The sequence below is a fragment of the Thrips palmi genome, unplaced genomic scaffold, assembly GCF_012932325.1.
Source record: "Thrips palmi isolate BJ-2018 unplaced genomic scaffold, TpBJ-2018v1 HiC_scaffold_19, whole genome shotgun sequence".
NCBI classification, from domain to species: Eukaryota; Metazoa; Arthropoda; class Insecta; order Thysanoptera; family Thripidae; genus Thrips; species Thrips palmi.
The window spans coordinates 8,629,890-8,644,646 of record NW_023144628.1 but is presented as its reverse complement, the minus strand read 5'-3'; the positions used below and the strand labels follow the sequence as shown (position 1 = coordinate 8,644,646).

The following is a 14,757-nucleotide window of genomic DNA, read 5'->3' as shown; positions in this document are numbered from 1 at the left end:
CGGAGTGGCGCCGGCCTGGCCAAGGGGCTGGCTCGCCGCGGGGGCGGGGGCGGGGGGCGGCGAGTCGAGTGAGGGGGCCGGCGGGGGCCGGCGGCCCACCCGGCGCAGGACCTGCGCGCCAACACAGGACTGTGTCAACCCCAGCCGGGCTGCCTTGTGGGGCTGGTCGCACTGGATGGGGTCCCCGATGGGGTCCCCAAGGGGCTCCCTGGCGCAGGGAGGGCCGGCGGGGGGCGCCTTGCCGCCCTTGCCGCCCGGCTTGCGGTGGAGGATGTGCGTCACAGGCGGCCGGCTGGGGTGGGGGCGGGAGGACACCAGCGTCACCTGGACAACCAGTCCCACAGCATGACTCGGGTACCACAGGGACCACAGGGACCACAGGCCAACGTGGAGGGTGGGGTGGGGACGACCACGACCAAACTGCCTTCGCGGTGTCTGGCATTCGAACCCGCGACCGCTCGGAAGGTGTCCCTTTCTCCCCCACCACTTTCAGCCGGGGCAGGCCGAGGCCCAAGCGTTTGCCTACTGACACTCTCAAAGCGCACTAGGGTGCCTTCTCTAGTTCTAGATCATCTAGATCGTCTAACCCGCGCCACTTAGCCCGGCCGGGACTCGAAGGCTCCAATTTCCGGACACCAGCAGCAGATGGTCGTCAAGTCGTTCCCCCGCCGCGCAGCGAAGCGTGGCGCCCCCGCCGTTTGACAACAGTTAGCTCGCGAGTTGCTCGGATTTATTTAGTTTGACAAGTAATAACCTTGCGGCATAATGACGGCGCAAGGGGAATCAGAGGACTGTCATGTGATTACCATTCAGCAGAATAATTTCATCGTTTACAATTCACATTTTTGATGATTTAGTAGACTATTTAAAGTTGTATTACTTTAAGCAGTATGATTGGTTAATGATGAGCAGTCCAATTTTAAGATTAAGTATTCCGAGCGTGATTTTTATAGATTAAAGTAAAGATTAGTGTGACCCTTTTTAAAACTTTTATTGGAGACTTCGTACCTCGCGAGGGTCACAGGTGAAGCCAAGACTCTCTAGCAGGAAGCGGAAGTTCCTCTCGATGTCGTTCTCTTCTGATTTGTGTTCTTCTTCCTCCGCCTGTCGACACCGCTGCCGAAAGCGGATGTAAAACTATTGAATCTAGCAGGCGTTCGTGCTTTGCAAAAAAAAAGGAACGGCACACAGAGAAGCACTGGCAAGCGGCCAAGCCCAGCTAGACAAACAAGTCAAAAACAGAGTAGTTTCATGGTAAGAAAAATCTACACTCGAAAAACGCGCGTTTGGTAGCGGCTTTGAAAAATTGACAAATTGAATTCAGCCCTTTAAAAGGTTGCTTATGTCTACAGGACTAATCATTTCTCTTTTTTATTTTCATTGATTTTGTTTCGAATTCTAGTTTGTTTCTTACAGCAGGCTTTATATTTTTTCAAGGTTGACGTATTTTTTTTTTTTTTTAATTTATTGAAATAGTGTGGTCTGAACCTGCTCTACCCAAAACGGAACAGAGGTGCGTTCTGCCTTGGTTCTGCGTCCGAGGGTACCTGGTCGTCGCCGTGGGTCGGACTTCCCCCGGGGCTGTCCCTGGGGCTGCCCGGCGGACTGCCCGGAGGGCTGCCCTTGGCGCTGTCGACCTCGTCGAGGACGTCGTCGAGGGCCTCGCCGTCCACCAGCCCCACGACCAGGTCGTCCTCGTCGGGCAGGTCGGGTGGCGGGCCGTGCCGCGGGCTTGGCAGTGGACTCCCCGGCGGGCTGTCCCCGGCCGGCAGGCACCTCGGCGACGTGGAGCTCGCCGTGGAGCTCGCGCTGGAGCCGACCCCCGAGTCCACCCCCAGCAGCAGGGGGCTGAGTGCCTGCAACAGAACGTGAAGGGGGCCGTGAAGGGGTATTCGCGGACAACCTGCCATTCCGACGGCCAGCCCGGACCACCACCAAGGCCGCGGAAAACAGTCGAGGGCCCCTCTCACCTCGATGCCCCCGCTCGCTGCCGGCATCCTCCTACAACGCCCCCGTGTCGCCCATCGCCCTCACGCCCAGCTTGTCGTTGAGCCTGGCCCAGCCCAGCCAAGCCCCACCCGCCATGTCCACCGCATCCACCGCCCCTGCACCCCTCAACCTCGAGCCGATTATTGCTGGCGGGGCTGGCAGGGCTGACAACGTCGAAGCCACAAAAATTGACGGGGCGCGCGAAAACGGAATGCATTGGAATTCGATCGCCGTCAAATTTAACGATCTCGGCAACGGGTGGAGTCTAACGAGTCGAACGCGGAGTCCACAGTGGGCCAGAAGACCGGTGGAGGCGGCCAAAATTCGTGATGCGTTTTGAGTTCCAGAGTCGCCAAACAGTACTCGATCGGTTAGCGACTCTGGAGCTCAAAACGCGTTTAGAAATTTTTTCCGCCTCCACCGGTCTTCTGGCCCACTGTGCGGCCCCCTTCGCAGGAACCCCGTTCACCCCGGCAGCCACTCCGTCGAAGGCTTGCCTGAAGGCCCCCATCGACAGCAGGGCGTCACGGTACGCACCCCCGGCGCCAACTTCTGCCTGACCCACATCGGGGGAAACTTGGCGTTGCATTGCAACTCGGCCGAGCTGCGGCTTCGGAGCCTTCGGAGCCTCCGGGCCGAAAGTGGGACGAGCGAGGAGGGTGGCCGCGACCCGCGGGGTTTGCTAAAAAAAACCCGGCTGTCATCTACGCGCTCTACTTGTCCGACTGCTTTAGGGACACGCCACGGCGGAGGCGGCGGGCGGCGGCGACAGAGTTTCCAAGTTTGTTTCCGCTCGAGTCGATGCCAAATGATCAGGGCGCTGGGTGCAGGCAGCAGGCGGCAGGCAGCGCAGGGGTGCAGCCCCTTCCCACCGACGGCCCGGCACGGCCCAGCTGTGCCTCACTCGAGACGCTCACAACGTGAACGTGTCTTCGCGAAGGGGGTCAAGTGGCGGGGGCGGCAACACCGGCAAACACCCCCCGTTGACACCCCGCGGGCGCGCGCGGCCTCCGCGGCACAGGCAGGACGCCGCGTCGCCGGGAGGCGCGCGCACATGCACCGCATGCACATCACTCAGATCGCGAATTGCATTTCCCGTGCCACAGTGTGTGTGTGTGTGTGTGTGTGTGTGTGTGTGTGTGTGTGTGTGTGTGTGTGTGTGTGTGTGTTTGTCCGTGCGACTGGCGCAGTGAGGGCGTCCTGGTTTTCCAGCAAGACACGGACGGTTGCGGCATCGACCCCTTCAAGGGTTCGGCCCGTTCGGCCAGGACCCCGCGCTGCCTCTGTCTGTCTGCCTCGCTCGCTGTCTCCGCCTTCCGTCCCGCTAGACGCCCACACAGTGTGCCACACACCCTCTCGGTGCGTTACGCTCTGTGAGTGCGCCTTCCATCGGAACCGTCCAAAACAATAATTACAGCTGGCTGGCGTGCGCGGCCGTGGCGGCCGTCGGCGCGGTGCTGCTGCTCCCCCGCGGCCCGCGGCGTCAGCCAGTGACGGCGCCGCGACGCCGCGAGGGGGAGGGGGAGGGACAGGCCGAGGGTGCTGCATGATGAGGAGGACGTCGCCTGCCTGGCCCGCCTAAAGCCCGAAGCAGGCCGAAGCCTGAAGGCCCGCCTCTCCACTGACAATAAGTAATGGGCCACCGGAAGTCCGGAAGTCGGCCTCGGCGATGCCTCGGCGATGCCTCGGCGATGCCTCGGCGATGCCTCGGCGATGCCGGGGGGATACGGAGTGAGCCTGGCCTGGCCTCCTCGTGGCTTCGTGGCTAAAGCGTTACACCCACCGACTCGTGGAAACCCCGCGTCGCGATGACAAATCGCCAAGTTGCATTTCGCGCTTTTTTTTCTCTGCCGCGCGGTCCGTTCCAGGCCTGCTCCCTGTTCGTGCCGCAGAATCACTTTAAAGTTTGGCGCTCGCTGCTGGAGGCGGAAACGAAACGCAAACGAACAAGTTGGCGATTCCGGTCGCTCCGGGCCGCGGGGCCGCACCGCGCCGTTCCCGCTGGCTCTATTCTTAGCCCTGCAGTCTGCTGGCTGCGCGCTGCGCGCTCCGGGCACGCAACGGCCCAGTGTGCGGGCCGTTAGCCGCGCGGTTGGCCGGGCCGTTAGGGAGGCCGTTAGGGGGCGGTGTTCATCGGGGAGAGAGGGGGGGGGGCAGGCACCACCTAGTGGCGGTCGTCGTTGGAAGCTGCGGGTTGACGGTGACCCACCACCGGGATTTAAACGCTGGTCACGTTGAGGCGCGGGAACAATCCGGGAGGGCCTGGAGGGCTTGGCGTCCTTCCGGTTCCGATCGCGAGACGCGAGGCGGGCTCCGAGTAATGTGTTGCTGGCACGCGCGCCCCGACGCCGCTACGCCGCGCCAGCCAGCAAGAGGCCCCTCTCCACGGAGATCAACATTCGATACGGAAGGTGTTAGAAAAAAAGCAGTGAAGGATGTTTTTACGGTGTGCGCGGTTTCGCAGCGTAGTCGTGGCCCCATCCCTCTCCTGCCCTGCCCCATTCTCGTCTCCAGAATGACTCGGCCGACGGAAGGCCCCAGTGACCCAAAAAAAGGGGCCTGCTCACGCTACGTTGGTTGCCATCATTCTAATGCATCATTATGCACCACCACCATGACGGTGCATCGTGCATGCATCTTGTCATGCTCCTCGGCTGCACTCGCCGCGCTCATGCACGCTCATGTCGATCTGGGTCACTCGCAATTAATTGTTCACCTTGAACTCCCGCTGCATGAGCACAGCGCTGCATGACGAGACTCTTTGCTCAAGCAAACAGCTCGTGGCGTGCACGTGTCACGGCACCGCGAAAAACTGAAGAAACTCAACGCGTGGGCATTCGAGGACGATGCAATGAGAACATCCCACCCACGCTATGGGTGCGTCTCAGCCTGCAGGCAACCCTGCAGGCAACCCTGAGCACGCGACTACGTCTCAGCCTGCGATGGTTGGGGTAGGCAACCCGTTGCACGCGGCTGCGTCGAAGCCCCGCTCGGCCTGCCTACCCGGCAGGGGCCGTGATGGACTTGAACTCGGTGACTCACCTTCATGTTGAGGCGGTGCTCGGCGTCCTCCGGGGTGCGTCAGGCGGCGTGCGCGGGCCGCGCCGTCCTCTCCGCACCCCCTATCCGGCCTCCGGGACGCACACACACCGACTGGCGGGGGCACGGCGCGGCGAGGGCGGTGCGGCGGGGGCGGCGGGGGCGGCGCGGCGACCCCAGCACCACCCCCACCCGGAGCAGCGCGATGCACTTCCCCTAATCTGATGCCTCCTTGGCTGTCGCGCCGTCGCGCTCACTCAGGCCAGACCCTTCCACTGCAAGGCCTTTTGATCTTTTCCAAAACGCCTCCCTTCTCACCCTTCCCCCTTCCCCCGCTCCAACCATTAGCAGCGATTGAAGCGCCGTGCCTCCGCGGCCAAAACGGCCAAGGTGAATGTGAACGCCACGCGCCCCGTGCAGCCCCGTGCAGCCCCGTGCAGCCCCATTGCAGTTCGTGGCGTGGATGGATTGGCGTTCCTTTTGTGGGGCCCGACTAAAATAGCTCATTCACGGTCTCATCGCGAGGGGGGGGGAGCGCCGTTTGCCATTGGCGCCGAGTCCGCCCCGCCCCGCCCCGCCCCTGGGACCCACAGCTGCAGGCGAGTTCGGCACAGAGTCATTATCAGTGTCGACAGGTTCGCAAACTTGCAGCTCGGCGCCGTGCCGGAGCGATAACCTAGATACTCGCGTCCTTGGAGTCGGGATTGGCGCGCCCCGCCCCGCCCCGCCCCGCCCCGCCCCGCCCCGAGACAGGGGCCGTCCGCCAGCTACGCCAGCTTCGTGGCCTTCGGCGCTGCGCTGCAGGGACGGGGACGGACGGGGAGGGTGGTGTGGGAGGGAGCGCTTAAGTCCCACACACTCGGCGACGTCTCGTGACACACTCGGTCTTGCTGCCACACTCAAAGTCGATATTTTGTCCCAGGTCCCACAAAAGGCGGCAGGGTGGCCTTTTGCTTTCTCCCTGGCTCTGTCTTTGTTCCTGGGGTGGGTAAGTCAGAAGCAAATCAACCGTGTAGGTATCTGTGCCGTTTTTGTTTTCTCGTCTTTAACACACACTCACATACACGCACCCCCTCCCCTCTTTCCCCTGGGTCCCTTTCCCCTCCCCTGCCCCCACAAACACACCCCTTACGCTCGTGTTCTCTCTCTCACACACACACTGTCGCACACCAACACACACTTCTCGATATATTGACGGACAAAATGGAAGCATAGAGCGACGTGTCTCGTGTTATTTCCCCCTCTCTTGCTCGTAAATCGTCCCGACGTCCCTGTGTAACTGCTGCGAGCGTCCCCCTCACTTGCGACGGTTTACTGCCGAAATCTCTCTCACAAACACAAACACATGCGCGCGCGCGCACACACACACACACACACACACACACACACATTCAAGTGTCAAGCCGCGTCTTCGATCCCCGCACGCACGCTAACGTGTGCGCACCCACCTCGCACGCTCGATCGCACATCACTCGCGCTCGTGTATGTATGTGTGCGAGTGTGTGAGAGAAAGAGAGAAGAGGGGGGGGGGAGGCAACCCCCTCTTGCCTGTCTCAGGTTCAATTACGAACACCCCGCCCCTCGATGCGAGCAATGCCCGCCTCGCTGCTCCCCGAGGCAAGCGATTAAGCCGTCCGTTGACAGGTGTCTGGCTCGTTGCCAAAGCCCCAAAGCCCCCGAACCGTTCCATTTTCTTCCCAAAGCTTCCCAAAGCGCTCACACAATCTGAGCTGATGAGTCCGAGAAGCTGAAACCGTGCGCAGACCGCGTTTGAACTCATTTCGGCGCAGTGGGCGGCCCTGTTCAATCGTGGTTGGAGACGGGGATCTGCACTTTTAGTGTGTTGTCATGCGGCGTCATGCAAAAGTAGCGCGCATGCTTGAAACGCGCGCCGCCGGCGGTCGGGGTGACTTCCGGCCTGCCGACGGCAGCAGCGCCCCCTGCCGCGACGGCACCAAACTACAAAGCGACCCAAGCGACCGCGGGTGCGACTGCACGAAGGAACGTGCCCGTCTTTTCTGGCCTGGCCGGAAGTTGTAAACGTAACGTTTGTGAAGAGCTTGCGAAGTGTTTAGGCCAGCTTTGTTTCTGATTTCTGTTGTGATTTTTAAAGATTTTTAGGATTGTTTCATTTAGTTTGGCCTAGCGTTTGTCGCATTCACTTTCGTTCGCAAAATGGGTCGCAAGAAGAAGAAGCAATCTAAGCCATGGTGCTGGTATCCTTGTCATCTGTGTCTCCAGATATTTTTGGGGTTTTGGGATTTCTATATTAGTTTCTCGAAATTGCTTAACATTTTTCGAGCCTATTTGTTGTGTTATTTATCCAAGTAGCTTCGATGGTTCATCTATTTTTTTCATTTAAAAATTGTTGTGTGTAGATGACATTCATGATTAAATTATTGATCCAGTAAGTTTGGTGTCCTCTTTTAGGCACAGAGTTACATTTGTTCCTTCGAGAGGAAAGACCTTCATATTACTGACCATGTTGAATAGTTTTGCAGAATGTTCCACCGGTCACATATTTTCGCTCCTCACGAACTCTAACCTGAAATTTTCAGAAGTAGTCAGTCCTTTACTCTTTCACAATTATATTAGCCTGCTTCGAATTCCATTTATTGTTTTTTATCTAAATCACCATCTTTATTTATAGAGTTATGGAATTTTTATGGTATGCAATTAATGGATTTTTCGTTTTCCTTAACTAATTATTTCTAAAGGTACTGCAACAGAGAATTTGATGATGAAAAAATCCTCATTCAACACCAGAAGGCCAAACACTTCAAGTGTCACATTTGTCATAAACGTTTGTACACAGGCCCAGGACTCTCAATACACTGTCTTCAGGTAAGTGCAGCCTTGGAGAATATTCTCCATGGTGTAGCTATTTGTGATTTTCATTCTCTTCCTTGCATTAAGTGACGTGATTTTTACATTTTTCTTGTTCCTATCTATTTCAGGTTCACAAGGAAGCAATTGACAAAGTACCAAATTCATTATCCAATAGATGTAATATAGAAATTGAAATTTATGGAATGGAAGGTATTCCCCCTGAAGACATAAAAGAACATGAAAAACAAAAGCAAGGAAAACAAGGTCAGTTTTACAAGTCATTTTAAAATCAACCTTGCCTTTTTCTCGTCTACCTGAATTCTTGATAATTCGTTACAGGAAGGGCCCAGTCTCCAAGTAGTGGTGAAGATGAGCCTATTCAAAAGAAACCGAAGTCTGAAGGCTTACTGGGTAATGGACCTGCTCCTGGTCAGATGATGCCTGGGCAGATGATGCCGGGGCAAGGTCCACCAGGAATGCAATATCAGGGACAGTTTGCACCTGGGCAGTTTGGCCCTATGGGACACATGAACCCAATGGCTCCGATGATGGGTCCACCATTTATGGCTCCGGGGTAAGTGATGCATTTGTTTATTTAGAGAGCATTATTTGCATGTACTGCTCTGCTTGTAGGGAGGGCTTAGCTAGCAAAGTCTCACATCTGAAGGACAGTTTTTCTTCCAGAATGATGGGACCAGCTGGGCATATGCCTGGGATGCCTGGGCAGCAGGCAGGTCAGCCCAATGCACAACCGGGTGGACCTGGAAAACCTCTGTTCCCAAGTGCAGCCAACATTGTGAGTTTTCTCTGCATCATTATTTTGTAATATGATTTATGTTTCTATTTTCTCTAACTAACCATTGAATCTTGGTCAGGCTACCACTAGCTCATCAGCTCCTGTTGGGGCAGATTTTAAACCTATTGTGACAACAGCCCAGAGTACAACAGGTTCAATTGGACCAGTAAAACCGACCTTCCCTGCTTATGGGTGAGCGAGTTCAATCCTGACTGTGGATAAATTTCATTTGCAATTTCATTTATTTCATATTGAATTTTTTAACTCCTGTTACAGTGATTCCAAGGAAAACAAAGGTGATGCAAAGGAAACTCCGAAAGTTGCTTTGATCAACACAGCTACGTCAACAAGTAAAATAATGCACCCATCAGAAGATATTTCATTGGTGAGTTACTATATACTGCCATTTTCTTTGAAATGGAAGTGTTTGCAATTTATGTCAGACTGAGCTCCACTAACTTCATGTGGTGCATTACACATGTATGTAGAGTTCTCAAAGGCAATCTGCCCGGCACATCTCCTGGACAATACGGATGTAGCCGCAACTTCAGGTTGGCCGTAAATATATTTTATTGGATGGCCACAAAACTGCTTTTTTGTTTTAATTCACTGATAAGAATAGATGTAGAATCAGTCATTTTTCTTTTAAATAATATTAATACAGTAATAAAATTGAATTTCAATTTCAACAACTACATGAGCATATTTTGCATTATTGTGTCCATGTGTATTTGCCTGTGGTCTAAGCTTTGGCATTCTGAACTGGTGACCTCTGCAGACCCATGTGTTACAATTTCTGCCTCCTGTGTAGCTTCTGTTTGGTTTCCATCAACACTCTGGCCGAAATAATTCACACAAGTGCAAATGTTGAACAAGTGCTTCTTCGAGGTTGGGTTTGCTTTTGTAATGTACGTATTGTTCTCTTCAAGGAAATTTGGATGTTTGCCTTTGTCACTGAGCTCAAAATCACCAAGAAAATTCCTTTGTGGTTCCCGCCTTGGTATTTTGTGAGATTATTTTTAGCCACTTGGAAGCTGCAGAAAATTGCACCTTGAGAGTGTATTTGAACACAATCTGTAGTAAGAAATTATATTCTTTTGTGTGGTTATTTTATTCTTCAAGCAATTTTCTCTTTCTGTGCGCTTGCATGAGCATCCTATGTGAACCCTTGGTCTTTCATTGCAAACTTACTATGTGATATACATGTACTGTGCTCTATTGCAGTTTAGCTGTAGGGAATAGATTAGGTATAGAAATATCACATCATTTCTTTCTTTGAAGAAATAATAACTGACCTTGTCGCTTGTTTCAAATTTTAGGAGGAATTCCGAGCCAAACTTCCCAAGTACTCAAAAACATCACCAGTTAAGTCTGAACCCTCAATATCAGTACCTGCTCAGTCCCCTGTGCAAAGCCAAGCAAACGAGGTAAGGCTGTTTTATTCCAGTAGCTCAATTATTCAATCCATTTGAACTCTTGAACTGTCTTCATGTAAGTCAGTGGTGCATTTGCTTACCAAACTAAAGTAACATGCTGTCACAGTGCATGTAGATAATACTGTACTTCTAATTTCTATTACTATTAACACTATTTTTTTCAAGTCTAGCTGTAATTTTATGCAAAGGAGTCCCTGCGGCGTGAATTCTGTAAATTAATTTCCTCTTTCTGGCGCACAGAATGATCAACGAGGAGCTGCAGTGGCGGCCATGGCTCGGTTCCAGGCTAGGCCACAGATGGCTGTGTCCGCAGCAGGCCCAGTTCCAATGGCCCCTGTGAGCACTGCGAGCATGGGCCTGGTGGGTCCTGGCATCATGAGGCACGCTGTAACTCTCGGACCGCCCATCTCTCATGCCCAAATGCTGCATGGAGGTAACATGAACATGATGCGACCCGGTCCCCCCATGGGGATTCACCCAGGTAAGCAATGTTACTTGTCACTTGACTTGTCAGTAAGTAAAGTTTTGCATACTTTGGCCCAAATGTTCCGAGTAAGTCATTTTTGGACAGTCTTGGTGTGAAGCTTAAATTATGATATGCTCATATTATTAAACACAAGTGTTTTGCATGAGTTGTTTCTCAGCACCAGTCCCCTTGCCCTTTGTCCTTTCATCAGAGCTCTGCCCTCAATAGGACGTCATCTTTACTTTCTTTTTCTTTAACCTAAGTACTTGTTTTTAAGCGTTCGTATGAGAACTTTGCTCCTCAGGCAACATACACAGATAAGCGTTGATCTCCTACATTGTTTATTTTCTCATTCAACAAGTCAAATGTTCCATGTTCTGTTTCTTTTCTACACTAGGGATTGGTTGGTTGGTTTCAGAACTGAGCAGAGGCGCACGGATAATTTACCTTGAATGGTTGTATGAGCCACTATTAGCGATTTTGGGGCACGTTATTAGCATGATAGCTTAGTTTTCTTTGCAAACATTCATACAATTGTTCTGTTTTGTAAATGAAGTGGCTGTGCTTATGAAATTAATTTAAAACTGCAGTACCTCATAACTCAAGAGCATACGACCATCCTTCTTTGATTTGCGACATAGTGTGATTTTGCTGCTATGTTTGCATGTGAGAGCTGTTAAATCTGTCTTAAATCAGTGCTTTGGATTTTCTCGACTTGTGCCTATTTTTCTGCAGAGTCTAATTCAGCAGCTTGCTTTTTTTCCACCTTGAGCTAGTCTCATTGTTTTTTTTTTAAATTGTGTGGGTCCCAACAGCTTTTTCCTATCTAGGTTTCTGTAAGGGCTGATAAAAGTTATGTCTTGTCTTTTCCGTACACTACTAGAAGTTTTCAATACCCTCCTAATTTTCTGCAGGGTTGATTGGACCAGCTGTGCCTCAGGGTCCAAGTATGCAGCAGATGCAGCACATGCAGCATATGCAACAGATGCAACAAATGCAACAGCACATGCAGCAGCCGATGCAACCCCACATGCAGCAGATGGCAATGCAACAGCATATGCCTCCCCATATGAACCCGTATGGTGGGGGCCCTCCAATGGCTTTCCCGCCCATGATCATGCACCCACGCTTCAGATGATCAGGTATCCCAGGGGCAATTCTGTTTCTAGGATTCAACCCCTGACTGCTAAAAGTTAATTAGTGTGGCTGCCTGTCAATGACATTTGCTGGCTGGTAATTTATAACTTGTCAGGTAAACCTCTAAGGTTAATTTTATAATTTCACAATTCTTCTTTATAAAAGAATAAATCTGACACAAAAAGATGATCTTTATTTGCCCCACAATACCTGGCAGATGTCAGCCCAAAGTGCACCAATGTTGTCAAAAGTGTGTATAAACTAAAGTTTTTTTTTTTTTTCGTTTTTTTTTGAGGACCTATGGGATTTAAAGACATATACGGGTTGCATTAAGGCATTGAAGGTGAAGCAGGAACGAATATATTTGGTTCTTAATACTGACTCTTCTTAGTTACAAAAGGAAGGTGTGTTACTTACATGCCCTGGATAACCTTCACCAAGTATATCTGCGTGCAGCTCTCATCAACCCAGGTTTGAGAGAATATCTTTCCTGCTGGTCCTAAGATATGCACAGCTGTTAAAGGGGTGTTTTGACTTTGCTCTGTGATAAACCTCCAATCATCTCAGGTTGGCATGATTATTTTAACCTTTTTTAATTTAAGGCAATTTAAATGTAAAGTATTCATTTTGTCTTCTTGTGTAAGTTTTCCCCTTTTACACTAATTGTGAATGAACCTAAGGTCATTACAACATTGCTCAACCTGCTTTTGGTTGGGGTTTATTATAGCAATTTAGTATGAGTGCATGCCGAATATTCTGGCTCTGTGGCACTCCTGCACCGCTTTCCCCAACTGAGTGATGTACCTGGCATTCAGCTAGTTATATGTTAGTTGAATTTCATTTTAAATATTTGGTAACTAGTGGTGGTGTTGTATCGTTTGTATCGTTAACTGATAAACCCCTGGTAAAATTGTCTTTGTTTGAAATGCCTTGAATTCAGGGGAGGTGTTTCTGAAAACGTCTGTTTACAACTAGTAGAGCATCTCTTCTTCAGTTAACAGAGCTCAGGCAAGTCTCCTAACGTTCAATAGTACACGGGCCAGTAACAGGGAATGTCTAGTTCAGACATAACATCACATGATAAAAATGTAATTGGATCCTGGTGTTGGCCTCAAGTAGCTGGGAATGTCGCACAGCTCTTTCTGCTTGTGTGCTGTGCAGATTGTAATTATTCTTCCTGCTATTCATGTTCAGTAGATCTTGAGTAGGGCTGTGTGGATGACTTCCAATAAAGTTTCAACGGTTTCAGTTCAAAATCAATTTAATGCAATGAGGATTTGGCTTAATTTTTTTTATTTGGTCAAGAACATGAAGTATTATTATTAATTTGTTTGAAAGAACGTTTGCGCAGCCCTATGCAGAAGGCAGCTTGGTTGTTAACTGTGTGGCTAATATAGTAAAATTGTCATTTCCAATTAAGCAAGAGTTTCAATTGCTCTTTCTGCAATATTAAAGGTAAGGCAAACTTTTTTTTTCTGAAGGCCACTCTCTGAAACACTTTCTATGAAGTTTGCCCTTCAACAGGTAAGAGCCAATTCGCTCCTTTAGATTATTTGTTTCTGGACTGTCCTAGTCACATTCTCTTTCTGTACCATCTTGTGATGCATTATTAAAAGAATTTATGTCTAGATCTAAACTGTTAAAATTTTGGACTATTACTGAGTGTTACCTTTATATTCTATGAATTTGCGTCTCATTCAATTAACTACAATATTCCCTTTGATTCTTTATCTACACTTTTCTCTCAACTTTTGGATGGCTAGTGGAGAAGATAGTTGTGAAATTTTAACTTGCAACAAAGCAATTGCATCTATTTCCCTCCAAGACCATATTCCAGCCATTTACCAGAGGAGCATAGTTGCATGAAAGTGGCGCTTGTTTTTATTTTGGTGGAGGGAATGTTTTTGGTCTAATTCTCCTCTTATTCCAACATTGCTCTCTTCAAAGCTCGGTTTGTCAATGCTTTTGCTCAAAGGCTCTTATTTGTGTTTTGTTATTGATTAATAATATGGTAGTGTCCAGGTTTGGCAGGAAAACAATTTGATTTTTGAAAAAAAAAAAACTTAACATGTTGAGGGCACTTGGAGGAGGCTACTTTTCATTAAATTAGCTTCCTGAAGCTTAAATCGTTTGTTGAAGTGGAGGGACTTGCATAAAGATGTGATAATCTCGTTTTTCTTCCTCATCCTCTGGTGAAGAAGATACTTTTCTTAATTGATTATGAAGTTACATTTTATAGACACTGGCCCATGTTATCTGTTCCCCTTGCATTTACTGCATTGTCACACTTAATACACCCAGGTAAGGTGTTTTCACTTAATCACTGCAGCAGTGCTAGCTCACATCGAGCAGGGTAAATGTATGTATTTTAAGGTCAAAATTAAGTACTGTATTTTATTTTATTATTTGCAATTTTTTGGAGACTGTCATGTGTTGCCAATCGCTAACTTATCTAAAAAATTTAAATTATTTTAATGAAATTATCTGCTATCTAATGCACTCACTACTGCCAATGTTGTATCTGCTTTAAACCACTTGAACATTTAAAATGTTTTCAGAATTTTGTACCTTTAAACGCCTGTGCTCTATTGGTTAACAAAAAAGATAATATGGGCATCACATACCAGTCATACTGCACGCTCAGTGCTGTGGAGTGCTCAAACAGACTTGCTGTTTCCGTTTTTGTTTTTTGAAGGGAGGAAGAAAATTGTTTTGCATTGTAGGGCTGTTCTTTCTTTTTCATCCACCATTGAAAGGTGGGTTTGGCACAACATTTGCTTCCATTTCTCTTCACAGCGGTAACTTACACCATCCATTTTGTGTTCTGTGAGTACAAGCCTACTTTTTTTCTGTATAAACTTTTAAAAACCATATTGTGAAGTTAGCAAAAAATTGCAAAGGGTGCTGTTTCTTTAATGCATGTTTATGGTTGTATCATTTCAAGTCAAGAATGCTGAGGTAAATTTCTAATACATCATGACCCAGAGATAAGTTTGTCAGATTCCCTGATTTAATTTTTATCTGGTGTTTTGCTACCATGCTTGGGATGACGGTTAGTGACCTAA

General features: G+C 49.8%; 1 protein-coding gene and 1 long non-coding RNA gene across 3 annotated transcripts; one reads left to right on the top strand and one right to left on the bottom strand.

The window, feature by feature from the left end:
• Positions 1–139: 139 nt before the first annotated feature.
• On the bottom strand, positions 140–1,643 carry LOC117645906. Its single transcript, XR_004587753.1, has 3 exons — positions 1,548–1,643; positions 1,009–1,116; positions 140–324 (listed from the first exon to the last, which is right to left on the bottom strand). It is a non-coding gene; the product is annotated as an uncharacterized LOC117645906 (long non-coding RNA).
• A 5,385-nt stretch (positions 1,644–7,028) lies between these two features.
• LOC117646463 (BUB3-interacting and GLEBS motif-containing protein ZNF207-like) lies at positions 7,029–14,674 on the top strand. 2 transcript variants are annotated; one of them, XM_034387407.1, is made up of 10 exons: positions 7,029–7,244; positions 7,746–7,872; positions 7,986–8,121; positions 8,197–8,431; positions 8,542–8,653; positions 8,733–8,845; positions 8,930–9,038; positions 9,973–10,080; positions 10,330–10,570; positions 11,470–14,674. In XM_034387407.1, exons 1-10 carry the CDS (start codon positions 7,204–7,206, stop codon positions 11,691–11,693), a joined length of 1,446 nt encoding a protein of 481 aa, XP_034243298.1. In that variant the 5' UTR covers positions 7,029–7,203; the 3' UTR covers positions 11,694–14,674. The 2 variants fall into 2 exon arrangements, with proteins under 2 accessions (XP_034243298.1, XP_034243297.1); XM_034387406.1 differs by having other exon boundaries at positions 8,530–8,653.
• Positions 14,675–14,757: the final 83 nt, after the last annotated feature.